The following is a 22,743-nucleotide window of genomic DNA, read 5'->3' as shown; positions in this document are numbered from 1 at the left end:
TAAAACTAAATTTAGAAGGGTTCTATCTTGTCAACACTTGGAAAGTGAAAGTGCTTCACACCAAGTTTGTCTCGCAGAGTTAGAGTGAACTCTGGGCACTGTGGTGTATGGTGCTTGGAGTTGCCAGGTCTCAGGCATAGAGGAAAAGAAACCAGAGTGAACAATCCCCTAAATGACTCCCTAGGTCCTTTTACCTTTGAACCCCAATCCATTGTCAGCTTGTTCTACCTGCCAGTGATGAAGAAGGAAATCCCAGGGAAAAATGTGCCAGGGAAAAGAAAGAGTGACAAAAGTGTTTGCTGCTGTGACTTCAGCTGCCCCTCAGAGCCCCTCCCAGGGCAGGGATAACTCCCAAGTGCTGTGGGTCCCTCTGGCCACACCAACGCGGTGCAGGAGGGGTTCTATTTCCTTCAGATTATTTCATTCATTACTTCACTGGCTTACTCTTTTATTCAACAAATAATGATAAGGTTCGTATTCTGTACCCAGTGCAGTGCTATCCAGTCGTGATAAAATGATGAACAAGGTCAGTACTCTCCAGGAAAGGTGCGAACAATAAACAGATAAACAGATAACTGTTTAATGAGAGTTGTGACACTTCTAACCAAAGAAAACTAGTGCTCCAGAAAAACTCATCAGTTGATTCCTGCTTTCTAGGGCAAATATGGAGAGGTTAGGAGGGAGCCTTGAGCACCTCCTAGTGAGTGGTGTGTGCCACTAATTGGATAGAATTTAACTTTGGGTGATTCTTTCAGTCCACCTAAAGAATTCAGTCACCACAATCACTTGTATTGGAGAGGTACAAATATTGATGACTTGAAAGTTTTTACAGTGTGCAGAAGATGTAAGTTACTTAAATGTCCATTTTGATTTTCTTGAAAGTAGTTTTCCCCAGCCTGTTTCTCTTAGATTTACAGAAATTCTTAAATATGCATAAATATTTTAAAAGTTAAATTAGAGTGAATTGGGTCTTCCTTTTCCTATTTTAAGAATAATGTATGGATTGGGAAAATGTTACATATGATGACTTGAAGAATGATGGTTTTATTGCTTTTACTGTTTGCTTTACAGTGCTTAAAAGGTGTCAGGAAAGTTGACTTCTACATAAATTTTATTTTATTTTATTTTATTTATTTATTTTTTAACATCTTTATTGGAGTATAATTGCTTTACAATGGTGTGTTAGTTTCTGCTTTATAACAAAGTGAATCAGTTATACATATACATATGTTCCCATATCTCTTCCCTCTTGCGTCTCCCTCCCTCCCACCCTCCCTATCCCGCCCCTCTAGGTGGTCACAAAGCACAGAGCTGATCTCCCTGTGCTGTGCGGCTGCTTCCCACTAGCTATCTATTTTACATTTGGTAGTGTATATGTGTCCATGCCACTCTCTCACTTTGTCACAGCTTACCCTTCCCCCTCCCCATATCCTCAAGTCCATTCTCTAGTAGGTCTGTGTCTTTATTCCCGTCTTGCCACTAGGTTCTTCATGGCCTTTTTTTTTTTTTTTCCTTAGATTCCATATATATGTGTTAGCATACTGTATTTGTTTTTCTCTTTCTGACTTACTTCACTCTGTATGACAGACTCTAGGTCCATCCACCTCACTACAAATAACTCAATTTCGTTTCTTTTTATGGCTGAGTAATATTCCATTGTATATATGTGCCACATCTTCTTTATCCATTCATCTGTCGATAGACACTTAGGTTGCTTCCATGTCCTGGCTATTGTAAATAGAGCTGCAATGAACATTGTGGTACATGACTCTTTTTGAATTATGGTTTTCTCAGGGTATATGCCCAGTAGTGGGATTGCTGGGTCATATGGTAGTTCTATTTTTAGTTTTTTAAGGACCCTCCATACTGTTCTCCATAGTGGCTGTATCAATTTACATTCCCACCAACAGTGCAAGAGGGTTCCCTTTTCTCCACACCCTCTCCAGCATTTATTGTTTGTAGATTTTTTGATGATAGCCATTCTGACTGGTGTGAGATGATATCTCATTGTAGTTTTGATTTGCATTTCTCTAATGATTAATGATGTTGAGCATTCTTTCATGTGTTTGTTGGCAATCTGTGTATCTTCTTTGGAGAAATGTCTGTTTAGGTCTTCTGCCCATTTTTGGATTGGGTTGTTTGTTTTTATGATATTGAGATGCATGAGCTGCTTGTAAATTTTGGAGATTAATCCTTTGTCAGTTGCTTCATTTGCAAATATTTTCTCCCATTCTGAGGGTTGTCTTTTGGTCTTGTTTATGGTTTCCTTTGCTGTGCAAAAGCTTTTAAGTTTCATTAGGTCCCATTTGTTTATTTTTGTTGTTATTTCCATTTCTCTAGGAGGTGGGTCAAAAAGGATCTTGCTGTGATTTATGTCATAGAGTGTTCTGCCTATGTTTTCCTCTAAGAGTTTGATAGTGTCTGGCCTTACATTTAGGTCTTTAATCCATTTTGAGTTTATTTTTGTGTATGGTGTTAGGGAGTGTTCTAATTTCATAGTTTTACATGTAGCTGTCCAGTTTTCCCAGCACCACTTATTGAAGAGGCTGTCTTTTCTCCATTGTATATTCTTGCCTCCTTTATCAAAGATAAGGTGACCCATATGTGCGTGGGTTTCTCTCTGGGCTTTCTATCCTGTTCCATTGATCTATATTTCTGTTTTTGTGCCAGTACCATACTGTCTTGATTACTGTAGATTTGTAGTATAGTTTGAAGTCAGGGAGCCTGATTCCTCCAGCTCCGTTTTTCTTTCTCAAGATTGCTTTGGCTATTCGGGGTCTTTTGTGTTTCCATACAAATTGTGAAATTTTTTGTTCTAGTTCTGTGAAAAATGCCTACATAAATTTTAAATGATAATTTAAAGGTGTGAGATATTTTTAACCCTGTTTGGTACTCAGCATTAGCAAAACCATTTTTGTGTGATAGGCAAATATTTTAAAAGGAGTAAAGAACAACAAAATACAATGAGGTGAAAATTTGGTCCTACAATAAAGATGAAAATTTTTTTGGTTTTTAAATTGGGGAAAGGAAGGCTCAAAGGGAGACGGGATATTTATTTTCATGTTGCAGAAGTGTGATTACACTAAATTGTCTTCATCAAAAGATCAGTTCTACATTTCTGAAGGAGACTGGCAAGGGGGTAGAGTTTCAATAGCAGAAAAGGAAAGTATAGCTACGATATCAAGGGGAGTGTGTCAGTTAATCACTAAAGACAACTAATAATAATTTGGTCAGTTTCAGGTACCAGTTATAATACATACTTCAAAATAATTACTCTGTAGACTTAAACATTAGTTTGAAAACAGGTGACTAAATATACAGGATAATAGTTGATAAGTAACAGAGCATATTTCATAGGTTACATACATTCTTGCTGTTCTTCATCTCCTGTTGCTGGGGGGAATTTCCTTATATAGCCATATTTTCATCTCAGAAATGAAATCCATTTGGTTGTTCGTTTCTTATTCTAGCATCATTATATGTATAATGTACAAATAATTACCCTTGAATATAGGATGTGTGTGTGATCCTAAACGGACATATGAGTCTTAAGCTGGTAGGTGTTTCTTATTTATAATGGAAGGGATAAACCACTTATAGCAATCATTTCAATGGGTAGTGAGGAAATAAATCTGCTTCACCAGGACTTTCATTACTAAAGTTTGGGTCACTGTTTAGAAAACGCATTGCATTGGAGGCATTTCACAATCGCGATGTTTTACCACAGCTACATAAATGCAAGTTTAAGTAGAGGGCTGGATGTATCTTTATTTGCACTTGTTCAAAGGTAGAAAGGGATTTTGGCAGGGAAGGCATCTGTGCAACAGCACAAAGATTTTGCATTTCCACAAGTTGAAATTGATGGAAATGTTTTGCCATGCTTGGCTTCTTCCTTTTTTATTTCTTGTAAGAAAAGGTATTTCTCTCCCTCCCTCCGTCCCTCCCTCCTTCCCTCCCTCCTTCCCTTTAATTTTCGTCCAAAGCCTTTATTCAGTTGATTTTTTTCACCTAAAATTTATAACCCTTGAACTATAAATGAAACATAGGAAACTCAATCTTTTCACATATTTGTATAAATTTTAATAAGACATTTATATAAAATGTTTTAACGACAGTCTAAGGGTGACCTGTAAAATTGCTTTCAGTGGCTCTGTAGTCAGTACTATGGACAGAACTTGGCCTCGACTACAGTAATCTAATACCCTTCCTTATTTTATGCTTATTGTTCAAATGTTTTAGCAACAACTCAGGAAAGTATCATAGTTAAGAGTTTAGAAGTTTGCATTAGGCTGTGTCAGGTTTGAGTATTGCTCTGTCTGTCTTACAACTTTGTGACCTAAGGCAAGGTCATAGTCTACTTTCAAGTCTCAATTTCTTCTTTTGTAAAATGATTTAATAATAGTATAGTATACTAAAGTATAGTGAAGACTTTTTACTGTTGGTTAGATAAGGTAATGCATATAAAACTTTTAGTGATAACCAACAAAGACCTACTGTATAGCACAGGGAAATATGCTCAATATTTTGTAATAACCTATAAGGGAAAAGAATCTGAAAATTTTCATATATATATATAACTGAATCACTGTGCTGTACACCTGAAACTAACACGATATTGTAAATCAACTATACTTAAATGAAAATAAATAAGTAAATAAATAAAATTTAAAACATTAAAAATAAACCCCAATCTTTTAGAATATTCTTGCCACATGATGAAAAGTTAAATAAATAGTACATATTATTTCTAAAGCAATGATGACAGGAATATGTAAACATATTTTCTTAGGACGGTGAGGGAAATGTTTTTGCTAATGTGTCACAGAGAACTTGGGAAGTCAAATGTGGAGAATGCATAAACTTAGTAAGAAAACACACACTTTTCTCTCTTCTGATTGTTGTTACCCCATGTATTAAGTACCCACATTGTCCCAGGCATCATGCTAAGCAATGCACATTCGTTATTCCTGCCCTTCAAAACAATCTTATACTAATTAATAATGTAACCAACTCAGTGAGGTGAAATATTCACCACAGTGAACGCTAGTGAACAGAAACATGAGGCTTCGATTCCAGATCTTCTCAATACCAAATCCCATTTTATTTCTACTGCACTTCACTAGCCCTATAATTGAGGAGTTACTCAGGTGCAGACCGTCGGGAGACTTGGAGGCTTTCTCACAGTGGCTTTGGATTTCGAGTCAGGAACGGAGAGCCTGCCCCTGGTGGTCATAGAGCAGAACTGCATCAGGGATGGGCTGCATGGAAAATGGTGGGTCATCTACCGTCAGGGCAAGACTTGACTGTAATGTTCACCTAGAAAGGCTGGTGGAGAAATGAGCTTTACAGAGGTGGTAACCAGCTTTAAACAATGTCAAATGGGTAAACTTGAGGCAAACTGCCCTGAAAAGAGAAAAGTAGGTTAATATTGAGTAGAATTATCAGGGCTCAAAGAATTAACTTGAGTGTACCTTTGACATCTTTGGGGCAAAGAATTGCACTGTTGGGCTTTGTCTGAGCAAAGATCAAAACTGGCTTTTAGATACATGAGAAATCTTTACGCTAAAACAAGGGTAAGTGCTGGGAGAGTTTACAACCAGAATTTTGTAGGAGTTGATCATTCTTACAGGTAGATAAATCATACCTATCATAGTCGTCTGCATGCTAGTGTTAAGAGAAACAACTGGGGAGCATTCACTATAAAAGTAACTAGCTTAGAGATCCTGACGTTAGATCCTAAGCCATGCTCCTCATCTATGGCTGCTTCAGGTCTTCTCCTAGAGTATTTGGGATCCTGGGTAAATATTTTTTTTCAAGGTTTCTTTCTAAATGCGTAATTTTCTTGAACTAAAATCAGCATGTCAGGTAGTCTAATCTCAAATGATCCTGAGAAATAAATACTGTGCCAGTCAAGAGGAATAATCTGCTCATTAAATTGTCCTCTTGGAACCAGGGTCCTGCTCTAGGATGATCTATATAGGCACACGTTCTAGAACTCCTTGAGACATCTGGTTAATCCCACGTGCAGTAGAGGGTCAGAGAATTCTCTAAAGGCAAAAAAATGGGAATCAGAGGTCCATGTGGCTCCACTCAATCAGGACTGTCAGCTCTCTCTCAGCATCCAAATGAAACTTACAAAATTTTGAGAAAGGCCCTCCAAAGTGCCAGAAGAGCTGAAATGATGGTGTTGGGGCAGGGAACCCCCTTACCTGGGTCTAAGGGTGTTAGTGAGCTATCAATACTTCATAATGTTCTTGTGAAGAATAAAATAATGCATGCAGCTTACTTAGATATTTACTCATACGTGATCAGCACTCAATCAATGTTAGATGGCTAATGACGTCTACCAGTATTCATGAGATGTGTCAACTAAACCAATCTCTATACACGCTCCAGTTAGGCTGTTGTGTCTTTTGTTTCCATTAATGTATAAGAAGTAAAGCATGATTCACATTGTTAGCCAGAATGGTTAAAATTATTTTTCCTCCCAACCATCATGCTCTATGTAATTCCCATTCCATCCCCATTCCTTTCTCCAAGAGGAGAAAAAAAGGCCAAAGCATAAAAGTAGATGCTTCTTGTGCTGTTAAGAGGTGGTTGGTTGCATTTAGGTGGTCTACACTTCCATGCTGTATGTGGCAAAACACACTTCCTCTTTGGAGCTCAAGCCCTGTATTTTAAGTAAATTGTCATAAGTATGCATGAATCTCTCACATCCTGATGGTGTGCCCTCATGTGGTGATTTCTTATCTTTTCAGATCCCCCAGATTAGTTATGCATCAACAGCACCCGAGTTAAGTGATGACCGTCGCTATGACTTCTTCTCTCGTGTGGTCCCGCCCGATTCCTTCCAAGCCCAGGCCATGGTAGACATCGTAAAGGCCCTGGGTTGGAATTATGTGTCTACTCTCGCATCGGAAGGAAGTTATGGAGAGAAAGGTGTGGAATCCTTCACGCAGATTTCCAAAGAGGCAGGTAGGAAGAGATTGCAATGATCAAGATGACCCTCTTTGAATGTCTGTGGCTTGTAGAGCTCTTTCAATCTTTATTAAACAAACACTGTTGGTAATTGCCCTATCCCTACGCTCATGTTCCCCCTTGCCTGTGAAGTAAATTTGCAAAGTCTTCATTTAAAACGCTTTGTTGTTTTGGAAGAGAATATTTTCAAAACTGTGAAACTGAAATCCCTTTAAGTATTAGTGGAAGAAATGGAGAGAAAGAAATAGGTACTAAAATTGATATCTGACTTCTGTGTAATAGATAATAGTGTGGATTGCAAGCTGTATATGGAAACATGAGCAAGCGTGGCTAAATGTGCCTCTTCATGTGTCCTTTCTCTCCGCCGCTCTCCAAAATGGAGAGAATTGTTTAAATTATGAGAACCCAACCACAGGGACACTTTGCTTTGAAGGGGAATGACACTGAGGGCTCTGAATGACTTGGCCAAAACAAAATTAAGTAAATTATCCAGGCAGTAGAATGTACTTAGACAAATAGTCTTTGAAACTTTAGATTCTTTTGAGAAAGACAGTTCTGTTAGGTGGCATTTAGAGAAGATTCTTTTATGTATGTTTATTAAGCTCAAAATGGAGGTAATGGGTTCGAATGTTTGGCCAGCTGGCTTCCATCGGGCAGATTTTGAAAAAAACGAGACAAAATCTTCAAACTTAGGAATCATGACAATAAATATGCAGGCTTCCCCATATAGAAATATTGGATCTAGTAAACATTTTTTTTTTTTTAAATGCATGCTTGGATATTCCTAAAAAGCTCTTAGGCTAAAGTCTTGTCGTCAGTTTTGATGGTAAGAATATTATCCAACTTGTCATTGACCAGAATAGTTAACTAACCATAAAGCAAACAAACAAGCAAGGCAGTAGAAACAGAGATTCTTTTCACGAGGAAAGATGTCATAAATCCTGAAGACATGGCTTTGAGTATTTTGCTTTCAGACTACAGGCATCCTCAGGCATGTAATGCTCCCGCATATAGATGGTGTGTCTTTACATGGCTACTGAAAGAAGGAAGCCCCGACTTGTTTATGAATCTTGTGCTTTTAACTCAGCACCTTATCATGATCTCTAATTTGAAAATTTCGTTGGAGGGCTGGGTCAGTCTTGTACTCTTCCTTCTGGCTGAAGTACTGTCACTGTTAACACCTTTGACTGCCGAGCTCCTAGTCATTTACAGGGCTCATCCTAAACGCCATTTCTAGGTTCAAGCAAACATGCACACAAAACTTCCTGGATTCTGTCTGCTTGGTCTTGTGTTTCTAGTGGCTCCTCCCACAATAGTTATCACTCATTAGCATAATTTGCTGCTGTTGTTGATTTCTGTCTTGTCCCGTAGACTCTAAGAGAGATGGTGTCTGTCTGAGTCACGACTGTAGTCCCAGCTGCTTTGTTTCTAAGGGAAACATTTCTGGTATAATTCAGCGAGAAACTTTCTGATTAGGGAAGAAATCTTAACTCTGGCCTTGTGTCTTGCGTGCTGTGACTTATAAGACTCATTAACAACTGAATTCATGAATCTTTAAAGAAGAGCCTAACCACTTTTGATAGCTATGTGTTTGTTTCTTTCTTTGTTTCTTTGACTACTGCTTTGACCACAATAATGTGAGAGGCCCACTTAAAGACATATCTAAAATATGGGTGTAATAGCCAATAGGTAAGACAAGATGAAGAGAAAATATGGGTAAAATAGTAAGATAAAGCTCAGAAATAAAGTTCAAATACCTTCTTTTTCTACATAATTGCTGCAAGTGGATCTCAAATTTAATACTGCACTTTGTACTGGACAAAGCAAAGGACACTACCCATTTTGTTACAAAATGTACAGTGTTCAGAAGGTCAAAATCATGTTGATTGTTCAATAAGGACAGGATCAAGACAAATGTTGGCCTTTATAAAAGACTGTATTTTCTAGACAGGTCAGTGGTGAGTTTCGTAAGGTTGTTTATTCCTGGTGTCGCTTAGTGAAAACTTAAGATATGAGTCTGCTGTATGACTCTTCAAAAAGGAAAAGTTGGGGCTTCCCTGGTGGCGCAGTGGTTGAGAATCTGCCTGCCAATGCAGGGGACACGGGTTCGAGCCCTGGTCTGGGAAGATCCCACATGCCGCGGAGCAACTGGGCCCGTGAGCCACGATTACTGAGCCTGCACGTCTGGAGCCTGTGCTCCGCAACAAGCGAGGCCGCGATAGTGAGAGGCCCGCGCACCGCGATGAAGAGTGGCCCCCGCTTGCCACAACTAGAGAAAGCCCTCGCACAGAAACGAAGACCCAACACTGCCAAAAAGTAAAATAAATAAATAAATTAAAAAAAAAAAAAAAAAAAAGGAAAAGTTTTGGTAATATGGTCTGAGCTCCCCAGCTCATAATTTTAGCTAATCATATCAATATATTGAAATGACCCAACTCAAAAATAAAATTATATTATTGGCAGCCATTTTGGATGAAATCCTTCAATCTGAAAACCTTTGAATTTGGGGATGAGTGTAACTAAACAGCCAGCTGCCGAAATTCCAGAAAACGTTGAGGGTTCAGGTAATGTCTTGCAATCAGTTCTTCTTCACCTTAAGTATTATGATAGTTGATGTGTATTGATATTAAATTTCTTTGGAACCGTAGCATATGTGCAGTTAATTTAAGTGAGTTCACTTTTGTGCTTAACAAACACCCCTGCATTCAACTCCCTACCCATCCCTTCAAAAAAGAGGAAATAAAGAGGAGGGAAAATTATAATTGAAATGGAGTATGGTAAGTTTACTAAGTGTGTGTATTACTTCAAAAAAAACCTGAGATGGGAAACATGATTCCATCGTTTCTTCAGTGGATGTCACTTCTGTGGGCCTCTCATATCGTGAGCATCTTGCTAACCCAAAGGTGATTCCAGTGTATAGAGATACATATTCATATTCCACGACCTCTAAGAAGAATCCAACTACTTCCTCTGATTTTTAGTCAAAGAAACAGCAATATATTCTAATTCAGAATACAAAGAAAAAGAATTTTTAAAATTTGCCCTTTTGGAATTTCGGGGAAGTATGCATACTTAGGGAATTTTAGGGAATTTTCAAGGGTAATTTTGAATGTTTACTTTTTTCCTTTCCCTGCTGCTTCTAGAACCTTACCCTCAAGAAAGATACAAGCCAAGGTGTATCTGTGGGAGAGGCAGTGTGGCATATACATAAGCAAGCACTGAGGTATCAGAAAGACCTGGATTTGAATAATGGGCTCCATTGCTTCTGTGCTGTACAACTTTTGACACATGATTGAACTTTCCAAGCCTCAGATTCCTAATATAGAGAATGAGATTAATGATGATCAGGTTGGCAAAATAAATAAGATCAGGTATGGGGAACACAACACCCAGTGACACCTAATTCTTAGTGTTCCACACTAGTTTCCTATAAATCAGTAGCATTATTGCTTGAGTTTCAAAAGTTTGAAAATAACTAGTGATAGATAACATTTGCCTTTAGTTGTAACTCAAAGGTTATTTATATTATATATATATAAATATACATATATTTATGTATGTACTAGAATAGCTGAGTTGCTATTCTTTTTCTTAATTTGAATAATATTTATTTATCTATTTTTGGGGTTTTTTGTTTTGGGGATGTATGTTTATTCCTTTTTAAATTTAATTTAATTTTTTTATACAGCAGGTTCTTATTATCTATTTTATACATATTAGTGTATATATGTCAATCCCAATCTCCCAATTCATCCCACCACCACCCCCTGCCCCTGCTTTCCCCCGTTGGTGTCCATACGTTCTCTACATCTGTGTCTCTATTTCTGCCTTGCAAACCGGTTTATCTGTACCATTTTTCTCGATTCCACATATACGCATTAATATACGATATTTGTTTTTCTCTTTCTGACTTACTTCACTCTGTAGGACAGTCTCTAGGTCCATCCACGTCCCTACAAATGACCCAGTTTCGTTCCTTTTATTGGCTGAGTAATATTCCATTGTATATATGTACCACATCTTCTTTATCCATTCGTCTGTCAGTGGGCATTTAGGTTGCTTCCATTACCTGGCTATTGTAAATAGTGCTGCAACGAATATTGGGGTGCATGTGTCTTTTTGAGTTATGGTTGCTATTTTTACTAATATGCTTCCATCATATAAGAAGCATAACAAGGAAAGGAAGTGAGCTATTCAGATTGTCCTATGTATGTGGTGTGTGTGTGTGAGGGTGGGGGGAGAGCACGAGCATAAGCTCGATGTTGTTTCTATGTTCTGCTGGAAGGTTCCAACGAGTTACTTCCATTCTTTCTAAACAGTTTGACTTTGAAGATTGTGGTTCTTCTTCTTTATAAATGTCTGTAAGAGTTTCACTCTGTTAAAATGCTTTAGTTCCAAAGTTTAGACTTAAGTCCTGAACCAAAGGCTGCTTGTAAAACTGGAGCCTGAAAGATCTCCACTATGCACGTAGGCATAGAACATGGGGTGCACGCTCCTTTGTCAGACTCTGATAGAACAATCAAGACAATGATGTCAGAAAAAGAAGCCATCCTTCAGCAGGGGGCCATCTAATTTGTCTGGGACATGAAGACTTACAGTTTCTCTAAGCTGTCAGAAAACCTCAATAATTTTCCTCTCATGTATAGTCATGAGATATTTAAATATGCCTGGATTCTGCTCCTTGTTGAACTTTCAGAAAGGACTGTAACATGATTTTCTCAGATGATGAGATTTTTGTAAAACAGTTATATTTGCAAAAATCGCCCTCTATATTTGAATGGATGCACATGCAGTATCGACAAAAGCAATTTATTGATTAGTATCACAGAGAATGAGAGACTATTCACTCCCAATATGCTTTAAAATTCATGTCAACATAATAAACTAAACAGAGTAAATTAGACATAAAGGCTCCTTTTTCTAAGTGAGGGGCAAAGGAAATGCTTATGATATCGTAAGTCACTAATATAGTCCAGATCATTTGAACCAAATTTGGGTCAAGGTTTACAAGAGTAAGGACATCACATACAACTCTTCTAGTCTGCCAGACAATTTTCAGGAGAATCCCATGACCACTGCTTCACAATATGACAAAAATAGTCATGATTTGTTACTGCCATGGTGTCGTGAGACATATCAACTGTTCAAAACCAGAAAGAATATTTGAGCTATCTTTTGATATTTCATGCCAATCACTTAATACAGTTATTTCAGTTATTCTCATTATTAATCAGGTAAACTCTAGAACTTGTTTTTATTTAATACTTTATCTTGACCTAGAATATTCTTACCTAGCATAACTAGGTGAAGATTTAATTGACTATTAGTAACTATTATTCAGTCCTCCATTTTTTCTAGACCTTAGGAACTCGTTGGATTTGTTCATTATAGGATTCTGTTCTTATTCTTATTCTTTGCTTCACAGATGCAGTGCTCTCTTTCGTTGGGTTGTTGTCAGTCTTCCCCACCTGACTGTAACCTCTGTGAGGTCAAGGACTTTGCCTTGGGACCCTATCATCTAGCCTAACTTTTGGCGTTTACAAGGCATTCAGCAACTATTTGTTAAAGGAAAGAGAAAAGGAAGGAACAGTTGTATTTTTCCCTTTGCCTTTTAGGGAGAAAAAGGCATGTAGAGGGAGGACTTATGATACATAATTTTTAGGATATATAATTTTGTGACTTGTGGGTCACAAAAATTGTATCCTAGATCTGTTTGCTCTGGTACGTCACAGTTACCCCTGCCCTAAATCTACTTTATTCTTCCGTGTTACTGTCTCCACACAAAATTTACAGCAGTGTGATGCAACAAGGCTATAATTCCCAATACCCCCACTTAGGTATCTGTGTTAAATTTGAGGATTTTCCAGTTTTTTGTTTTTTGTTTTTTTTTTGTCTCTGTCTATATCATGGTGAATATAGAAAATTCTGAGACCTTTTAATGTCTGGTTGGAGTGTTTCCTTAATGAACTGTTTAGCGATCCCAGCTTAAATACAGGTGTTGAATAAGGACTTAATTTCAAAATACAAAATCACAAGCACTCTCATGATATCATCTATTTTCAGTTGTGCTTAAAACTAAACTGTAAGTTCTTCAATAAGAAGCTTTATTATTTTATTTTAATTTCTGGACCCTCAGTGGTTAGCACCACATTTTAGATTTTAACCCATACTGGATCTTTTAGCACATCTTGAGCATGTCCCCTCATCCCCATTATCTTTACAGTTACTTTAGTTCTGGGCTCCACTTTATTCACCGTGATTTACAGCTACAGTTACTCATGCCTCCAGATTAGCTCCTCCAATATAGTATCCATTTTACTAAAATGATCATCTTTCTAAAATACAAATACAGCCATTCTCTTATCTGTTCCTGGCTTCCCTTACCCCAGAGGATTGAGTAAAATGTGTCTAGCATGGAATATAGGTCCTTTCTGACCTGGTGTCTGATTTAATCACCCATCTCACTCCACACTAGGCCTGCCATCTTTAATTCCCACCTCAGGTCCCCATACACACACTCCTTGCCCCACCGCAGTCTAACTTCTGTGGGTTTCAGGATATTCTGTGCCTTTGCTAACGCTTTGCTTTCTGTGTGGGTTACCAGCTAACTACAATCTATTTTTCCAAAACATAACTCCTTGGGAAAAAAAAGTTATCCCTGACTTAGTCTTCCTTCATGGTCCTATTTTGCATCACAGTGTGTACATTTGTCTTTTTAAATAGCACAGCACCTTAAAGTCCCTCTCCATGAATAAATTCATGGAGAATGACCAATCGATCAAGTCTTGATGAGAGAATGAGGCTGCATATCACTCCTAAGAGGCCAGATATTCATGTCGGCAGCTTCCTTCGAAGCTAGGGCACAGCCATGTCACCCAGTCTCGGCTAATCAGACACACCCAGACATACCCACCATAGATGGATCAAGAGCTAGGGACACAAAGAAGCAGGGGCCATGGAAAACCCATCTTGTTGACAGCAGCAGCAGTGATATCCGTGTTCCAGGGGTAGATGTGTTATCCAGCATGAAATGGCAGCAGTAGTGTAATCTCCAGCTTCCCATTTCCAAGAGTAGCAGCAGCAGTGCCCCCGCTAACTTGGTTCTGTGGTACTGTTTTAGCTTTGGTTCTGACAGCCTAGTGATCCTTTGTTCCAACTCATTTTGTAACTTTGGTTCCCTGGTCTCCCTGGTGATTCTGCAGATTATCCAAAATAATTTAAATAAATGTTTTTCTACTTAATCTAGAGAGACTTTACTTCAGACGTTTGGCTTTTACCTTCATTAATGTAATTGAAGAGTGTTACTTCTATGAGTTCTGTAACACCTTGTGCATAACTGTCATGGAATTTGTTGCATGTTACTGTGATCATTGTAATCTATCTCATCGTCTCCCATGTGAATGTGAGCTTATTTTTATTTTTTTCTTCCTTTTTTATTGAGGTATAATTGACATACAGCACTATGTAAGTTTTAGGTGTACAGCATGAAGATTTGGCTTACAAACATCATGAAATGATTATCACAGTCAGTTTAGTGACCATCCATCATCTCATATAGATACAGAATTAAAGAAATAGAAAAAAAATTGTTGTGATGAAAACACTTAGGATCTACTCTCTTATCAACTCTCATGTATAACATACAGCAGTTATGTATTTTATCACTGAAAGTTTGTACCTTTTGTCTGCCTTCATTCAGTTCTGCCTCCCTCCACCCCTTGCCTCTGGTAACCACAAGTTTGACCTGTTTTTCTATGAGTTTGTTTGTTTGTTTTTGAAGTATAATTGACCTACAACACTATGTCAGTTCCTGTCACACAATGTAGTGATTCAGTATTTCTATACATTTCAAAATGTTCACCATGATAAGTCCAGTTACATACAGTATGTCACCATACAACGATATTACATAGTTATTGACTATATTCCTCACACTGTACATTTCATATCCATGACTCATTTATTTTAGAATGTAAGTTTATTGAGGGCAGGAATTATGTCGTATTTGACTTTCCATACTCGAGGATAATGTCCAACAAAGATTAGGCTCAATAAATGCACGCTGAATTTAAAAATACTCTACTAGTAACATAAGAGGCGATGACTCCAAGTTTGTAGTTGGTACAGTAAAACTGTTGGAAGATTTTCCAATTTTGGTTTTCTAAAGTTATCATTAATTGGCTATAATAAACTGACATTATAGAAGAAAAATAGGGAAAGAAATCTGGTGATAGGCCTACACTCATACATTGAATATCTGAGTACTTTCTTTGGGTGAGATACTCTTCCAGGATAAAAATAAGTAATAATTATAGTAGTAACAACAAAAAGACAAAAAAAAGATCTGCTTTCTAAGACTAGAAATACATAAGTAGAGCAGTGAACACAGCCTTATTGGGGCATGCTGCAAAGGAGAACTCTGGAAGAAGGTAGATGCTTAGCTAAGCGGCAAAGTTTAAGTAGAAGTTAGCAGACAAGGCTGCCCTAAATAGGGTGGTGCATGACATTTTAGGAAGAGTCATGTTAAAAACCCCAAATAAAGTTGTTTAATGGTATTTAAATTTTTAAATGGTATAAGAGAAATAGCATCACTTTGAAAAAATTTTGACTGAAATTACTAGATGGAAAGTGCTCTTTGACCCAACATAAGAAGTATTGCAGAATATGCTTTGGCTTTTGGGCTAAGAACTTGTGGTTCCGGCCCTAACTCCTACAGTAACTGACTGGGAGCCAGCATCCTGCTGCTTTGGTTTGCAAAGTCATCATATATTTATTGAGAAAAATAGTCTCCCTTGATTTAGAGAATCCTCAGATCCATATCACCCTGATGGCAAAGATGGGCTTCCTCTAGGCAGTAGAACGTCATTGTTGAAGTGGGACTAACATGGATGATAAATGAGTGTTTTTGCTGCACGGAGACATAGACAGTGAAAAAGCATATCTTAGCAGTTCCTCCTCATCTCTTCCACTTACCTTCACTGCACCCGAGCAATGTGGAGGAATGTGAAAAGATCTGAAGATAAAATGAACCCCTCCTTTATTCATTGACTTGGGTATGGTTACCATATGTTGCATGTGCTAAGGAGAAAAAGGACTTGGGATTCTGGCGTTGAAGTTAAAGGTTTAGTGAAAAGGAGCATAGGTCATCTTTTAATATTGGAGTAGAGGCTCAGATCCAGAAAATTCTTTTGAACAATAGAATTTCTTGGTCAGTTGAGTAGAGGGGAAGAGAATCATTGTTCTGGGGTAGCTTACTTCAGAAAGTAACCATGCTTTTGTAATAGTTATCATTATACCACTAAACTTCACAGGCCAGAAAGTTTGATTTATTCTCCCTGTTTAATGACACTTAACATTAGCCTTCAAGTGAACCTTTCTTTTCCCAGGGTTTACAAAAATGTTCATTGGGAAAGACTCCCGGTTTTGAATCTCATAGGTTTTGATAAATGTCAGCAAAAGAGATAAAATATTGGAAGAATATTAGTTAGCTTATAGAACAGGAGGGAACTATATAAAACCTAAGTTTAAGTGCTTATGGGGCCTACCTATGTTTTGCTTGTGGGAAAGTAGGGCACCTTGATTTTGAGTCCCGCTAAGGCTGTGCACAGTGAGAAAGAGTTACTTCCCAATGTAATTTCAGTGATCTAACCAAAAGGTGGGGTGGTCACAGTCTAAAAAAATGCTGCCTTTTGGGTTGCCTTTGCCAGAGTGTTCCACTCCACTGGAACAGGCAAGTATAGGCACCCACACAGAGAAATGCAGTGCTCATCAGAACAGACGCAAGGAGGTGGGCACTGGAATTAGTCAGATGGGTAGGTCTGAAAAAATAGAAGGACACTCCAGTCCAAGAAACATTAAATTAATAAAAGTTTCCTTGGAAAATATCTATTTACTGGAGCTCAACTCTTTCCTAAAGTATTTTGTATTTTGAACAGCTCCACGCGTGTAAATGTAGCCCCTTTGAGACCTGCACAGAGGGATCTGTTTACCTTTTATTTGGCAAATGGATCCCTGCTGTTAAATCTTTCAAGAGATTATAGGAAATTCTACAAAGCCCCACATCAATTGCATTAGCGCTCCCCAGGCAAACTGAAGGACAGCTAGATGATCAAGATCTCTGGCAGTAATAGTAGCCATCCTAAAGATGTACTGCATTAACTGACGGAAATACTGTGACCTTGTGTAGCTCCAAATTTGCCTTTTCCCAGTTCTTCACATTTCTTGTTAGTCTTTTGGCTGGATGTTGTCATAAATAGCAAGCACTTAAAACATATTGCCAATAATTATTAGATGGCATTATTCCATTGCATTAATATTTTAGAGGTGGTATTATTTATCAAGCAAGCTCCTTTTTGGGTAGGTATGACTGGGATGTCCTCACACTCTACAAGCCATGGTAGTAGGATGACCCTTTGAGAAACTAGCATATAGGTTACAACGTAGGCTTTTACATACAAGGGGAAACATTAAAAGTGAAGTCATCATAATAATGATGAAGGTCTCAAGAGAAAAATTCAAGGTATATATTTAGAAGAGCTTAAAAATAAATGATGCCTACTAAAAATGTCGACATATAAAAAAGGTTAATTTTCCTAAGGTATTAGTGATCCTTTGGATTTAAATTTGAAAGTTTAAAAAATCAACATCACAAGGGCATACCCAGCATATGTTTTATGAAAGAAGATAAATTCCCTTGGGAAAGATGAAATTGTCAGAATTAAAACTACAGAAAGTTTGATGTATGGTGACTAATTATATAGAAATATGTTGTTCTCAATGTCTTAATCCTAGAGGCCACAAAAATTATAGCTTCTTCTGGTCAAAATTTTTTAGCAAAAATGTAGTTACTCCTTTGCTCCATATAAGGATCATGAGGGTTATTTTCTAAAAAGCTGATATACAGTGATACGCTTAGTACAAATTCTACTCTGTACCCTTTTTTTTTTTTTTTTTTTTTTATTTATGGCTGTGTTGGGTCTTCGTTTCTGTGCCAGGGCTTTCTCTAGTTGCGGCAAGTGGGGGCCACTCTTCATCGCGGTGCGCGGGCCTCTCGCCGTCATGGCCTCTCTTGTTGCGGAGCTCAGGCTCCAGACGCGCAGGCTCAGTAATTGTGGCTCACGGGCCCAGTTGCTCCGTGGCATGTGGGATCTTCCCAGACCAGGGCTCGAACCCGTGTCCCCTGCATTGGCAGGCAGATTCTCAACCACTGCGCCACCAGGAAAGCCCCCTACTCTGCACACTTTTGATTAACTAATGTAAATTGTGTTGTCAGTCTGTTCTTATGGGTGCTTTGTTCAACAGTTACCAGCGAGTAATTAAGATAGGAAGTAGAAATTAGTGTGGCTTACAGTAGACTCACAGAGCACATCCTGCTTTAAGGTTTGCATCATTTATCTGTTGGGATCCCAGTATATTTTTCCCCGGCTTTCTTGAAATATAATTGGCATATAACATTATTGAAGTTTAAGGTGTACAACATGATGATTTGATACACTTACATGTATTTCAAAATGATTACCATGGTAGGGTTAGTCAGAGCCTGTCACCTCACACAATTACCGTTTCTTTTTTTGCGGTGAAAACACCATCTTACTGTCTCAGCAACTTTCAAGTATCTAATACAGTATTGTCAGCTGTAGTCATCTTGCTGTACCTTAGATACCCAAAACTTTCTTATATTATAACTGAAAGTTTGCACCATTTGACTGCCATGTCCTAATTACCTCCTCCCTAGCCCCTGGAAACTCCATTCTACTCTCTGTGCCTTTGAGTTCAGCTTTTGAAGCTTCCACATATAAGTGATATCATATAGTAATTGTCTTTCTCTGACTTATTTCACTTAGCATAATGCCTCCAAGTTCCATCCATGTTGTTGCAAATGGCAGGATTTCCTTGTTTCTCATGATGGAGTAGTAGCCCATTGTGTGTATATGTGTATGTGTGTGTATACCGCATTTTCTTTATTCATTCATCCCTATATGGACATTTAGGTTTTTTCTCTATGTTAGCTCTTGTGAATAATGCTGCAGTAAACATGGGAGTGCAGATATCTCTTGGAGATCCTGATTTTATTTCCTTTGAATATATACCCAGAAATGTAATTGCTGGATCATATGGTAGTTCTATTTTTAATTTCTTGGGGAACATTAATACTATTTCCCACAGTGGCTCTACCAATTATATTCCCACCAACAGTGCACGGGGGTTCCTTTTTTACCACATCCCTGCCAACATTTGTTATCTCTTGTCTTTTTGATAATAGCCATTCTAAAAGATGTGTGGCGTTATCTCTTCGTGGTTTTAATTTGCATTTCCCTGATGATTAGTGATGTTGAGCATCGTTTCATGTACCTGTTGGCCATTTGTATATCTTCTTTGGAAAAATGACCATTCAGCTCCTCTACCCATATTTTAATCAGACTGGGTTTTTTTCCCCCCTTGGTCTGTATTTTTGCTATTGAGTTATATGAGTTTCACATATATTTTGGATATTAACCCTGATCAGATATATGATTTCAAAATACTGTCTCCCATTCTGTAGGTTGCCATTTCATTTTGTTGATTATTTCTTTTGCTGTGCAGAAACTTTTTAGTTTGATATAATTCACTTATTTATTTTGACTTTTGTTGCTTGTGCTTTTTGATGTTATACCCCAAAAATTGTTGTCAAAGACCAATATCGAGGACCATTTTGCCTCTTCTGGGAATTTTACAGTTTCAAGTCTTCTGTTCAATCTACCCAAGTTCAATTTTGTGAGTGGTGTAAGACAAAGTCCATTTCATTTTCATGCATTGATTATCCAATTTCCCAATACCACTTATTGAAGTAATTATCCTTTCCCCATTAAGTATTCTCGGCTTTCTGTCAAATACTATTGACCATATAGGCAAGGGTTTATTTCTGGGCTCTCGATTCTGTTCCGTTGGTCTGTGTGTCTGTTTTTATGCCAGTACCATACAGTTTTGGTTACTACAGCTTTGTAATACAGCTTGATAGCTGAAATATCATGACTCCAGCTTTGTTATTCTTTCTCAGGGTTGCTTAGGCTATTAGGAGTCTTTGTAGTTCCATACAAATTTTAGAATTTTTTCCCATTTCTGTGAAAATTGCCACTAGAATTTTGATAGGGATTGTATTGAATGTCTGTCTAGGGTTTGGGTAGTATGAACATTTTAACAATATTAATTATTCTGAGTCATTAACATGAGCTGTGTTTCCATTTATTCATGTCTTCTTTAATTTCTTTCAAAGTCTTGGTTTTCAGTGCACAGAACTTTCATCTCTTTGGTTAAATTTATTCCTAAGTATTTTATTGTTTTTGATACTATTGTGAATGGGATTGCTTTCCTTACTTGTTTTTCAGATGTTTTGTTGTTTATGTACAGAAATACAACTGACTTCTGTAGGTTGATTTTGTATCCTGCAAATTACAGAATTGGTGTTTTAGTTCTATCAGTTTTTTGGTGGGGTATTTAGGATTTTCCATATATAAAATTATGGCATCTGTAAACAAGACAGTTTTACTTCTTCTGTTTCAATTTGGATGCCTTTGTTTCTTTTTCTTCCTTGATTGCTCTGGTTAGAATTTCCAGTACTTTAATAAGAGTAACATACTAAATAGGAGTGGTGAGAGTAGGCACATTTGTCTCATTCCTGATCTTAGAGGAAAAGCTTTCAGTCTTTCACTGTTGAGTATGATGTTAGCTGTGGGCTGATCATACATGGCCATTATTTGGTTGAGGAATATTCCTTCTCTACCCAATTTGGTTTTTTTTTTTTTAATCATGAAAGAATCCAGTATTTTTTCAGATTTTTTTTTTTTTTTGCATCTGTTGAGGTGATCATATGATTTTTATCTTTCATTCTAGTGATGTAGTGCATCACATTTATTGATTAGTGCATGTTGAACCATTTTTCTATCCCAGGGAAAAATCCTACCTGGTGTATATTCCTTTTAATGTGCTGTTGAATTCAGCTTGTCAGTACAGTTTACTTTTGAACAATGTGAGGTTTAGAGGTGTCTACTCTCTAAAAAATAAAATAAAAAGGAAATTCCCTGGAGGTCTAGCGGTTGAGACTGTGCACTTTCACTGCCAAGGGCAGGGGTTCAGTCCCTGCTTGAGGAACTAAGATCCTGCAAGCTGTGTGGCATGGCCAAATTAAATAAATAAATAAATAAATAACTTTTAAAATAATAAAAAATAAAATAGAGGTGTCTACTCTCCACACAATCGAAAATCCACATAAAACTTTTACAGCTGGTCCTCCCTGTCTGTGGTTCCTGAACTGCAAATTCAACCAACCACGGGTCATGCGTTACTATAGTATGTGTTTGGGGGAAAAAAAACATCTATACGTGGACCCACACAGTTCAAGCTCATGTTGTTCCAGGGGCAACTGTATATTGTTGAGAATTTTTCATTCTATAGCCATCAGGGTTATTGGCCTCTGGTTTTCTTTTCTTGTAATATCCTTATTTTGCTTTGGTATCAGAGTAATGCTGGCCTCATGAAATAAGTTTGGGAGTGTTCCCTCCTCTTCAATTTTAAAGGAATTTGACAGGAATTGGTATTAATTCTTCGTTAAATGTTTCGTAGAATTCACCAAGGAACCCGTCTGATCCTGACTTCTTTTGGTTGGGAGATTTTTGATCACTGGCAATCTCCTTACTTGTTATGGTATGTTCAGATTTTCTGTTTCTTCATGATGCAGTCTTGGTGGTTTTATGTTTCTAGAAATTTATCCATTTCTTCTAGATTATCTAATTTCATGGTGAATTATTATTCATAATAGTCTCTAATGTTCTTTATTACTTCTGTGTTACCAGTTTTAATGTCTTTTCTTTCACATCTGATTTTACTTATTTGATTCTTCTCTCTTTTTTCCTTAGTTTTCTGGCTAAAGCTTTGTCAATTTTGTTTCTCTTTTTTAAAAAAACAACGTTTAGTTTTGTCAATCTTTCTGTTGTTTTTCTGGTCTCTATATCATTATTTCTGCACTAATCTTTGTTATTTACTTTCCTTTTCTTAGGGGCTTAGTTTGTTCTTCTTTTTCTAGTTCTTTGAGGTGTAAAGATATGTTGTTTATTTGAGGTCTTTTCTTTTTACATAAATGTAGACATTTATTGCTATAAAATTCCCACTGAGAACTTCTTGTGCTGCATTCCAAACAGTTTGGTATGCATATATTTTTTTTAATTTCCCTTTGATTTCTTCTTTGACCTATTTGTTGTTCAGGAGTGTGTTGTTTAATCTCCACATACTGTGAAATATCCAGTTTTCTTCCTGTTATTGATTTCTAATTTCAGACCACTGTGATTGAAAAAGATACTTGGTATGATTTCAGTCTTCTTCAATTTGCTAAGGCTTGTTTTGTGACCTATCATATGATCTGTCCTGGAGAATGTTCAGTGTCCTCTGGAGAAAACTGTGTGTTCTGTTACTGTTGAGAAGAATATTCTGTATATGTCTGTTAGGGCCGTTTGGTCTAAAGTATGGTTCAAGTTTAACATTTTCTTATTTATTTTCTGTCTGGATGATCTATCCATTATTGAAAGTGGGATATTGAAGTCTCCTGCTATTATTGTATTATTTATTTCTTCCTTCAGATCTGTTAGTATTTGCTTAATATATTTAGGTGCTCTGATGTTGGATGCATATATATTTATTATTGATATATCTTCTTGATGAATTGAATTGACCTATTTATCAGTATCTATGGCCTTTTTTGTCTCTTGTGTAGTTGTTGTTGGTGTTATTAATGCA

At 37.3% G+C, this 22,743-nt stretch overlaps 1 protein-coding gene across 2 annotated transcripts in view; it reads left to right on the top strand.

Moving 5' to 3' along the window:
- Window positions 1–22,743, top strand: part of GRM7 (glutamate metabotropic receptor 7) — a 796,163-nt gene that overhangs the window by 263,184 nt on the left and 510,236 nt on the right. For both annotated transcript variants that reach the window (XM_068557650.1, XM_068557651.1), the window contains exon 2: window positions 6,759–6,975. In XM_068557650.1, the coding sequence (XP_068413751.1) occupies window positions 6,759–6,975 (217 nt within the window). The remainder of the gene's footprint in view (window positions 1–6,758; window positions 6,976–22,743) is intronic.

This window comes from Eschrichtius robustus, chromosome 12 (assembly GCF_028021215.1).
Source record: "Eschrichtius robustus isolate mEscRob2 chromosome 12, mEscRob2.pri, whole genome shotgun sequence".
Classification (NCBI taxonomy): Eukaryota; Metazoa; Chordata; class Mammalia; order Artiodactyla; family Eschrichtiidae; genus Eschrichtius; species Eschrichtius robustus.
Note: the sequence above shows the minus strand (reverse complement) of the source record. Positions and strands in the feature narration are given on the sequence as shown.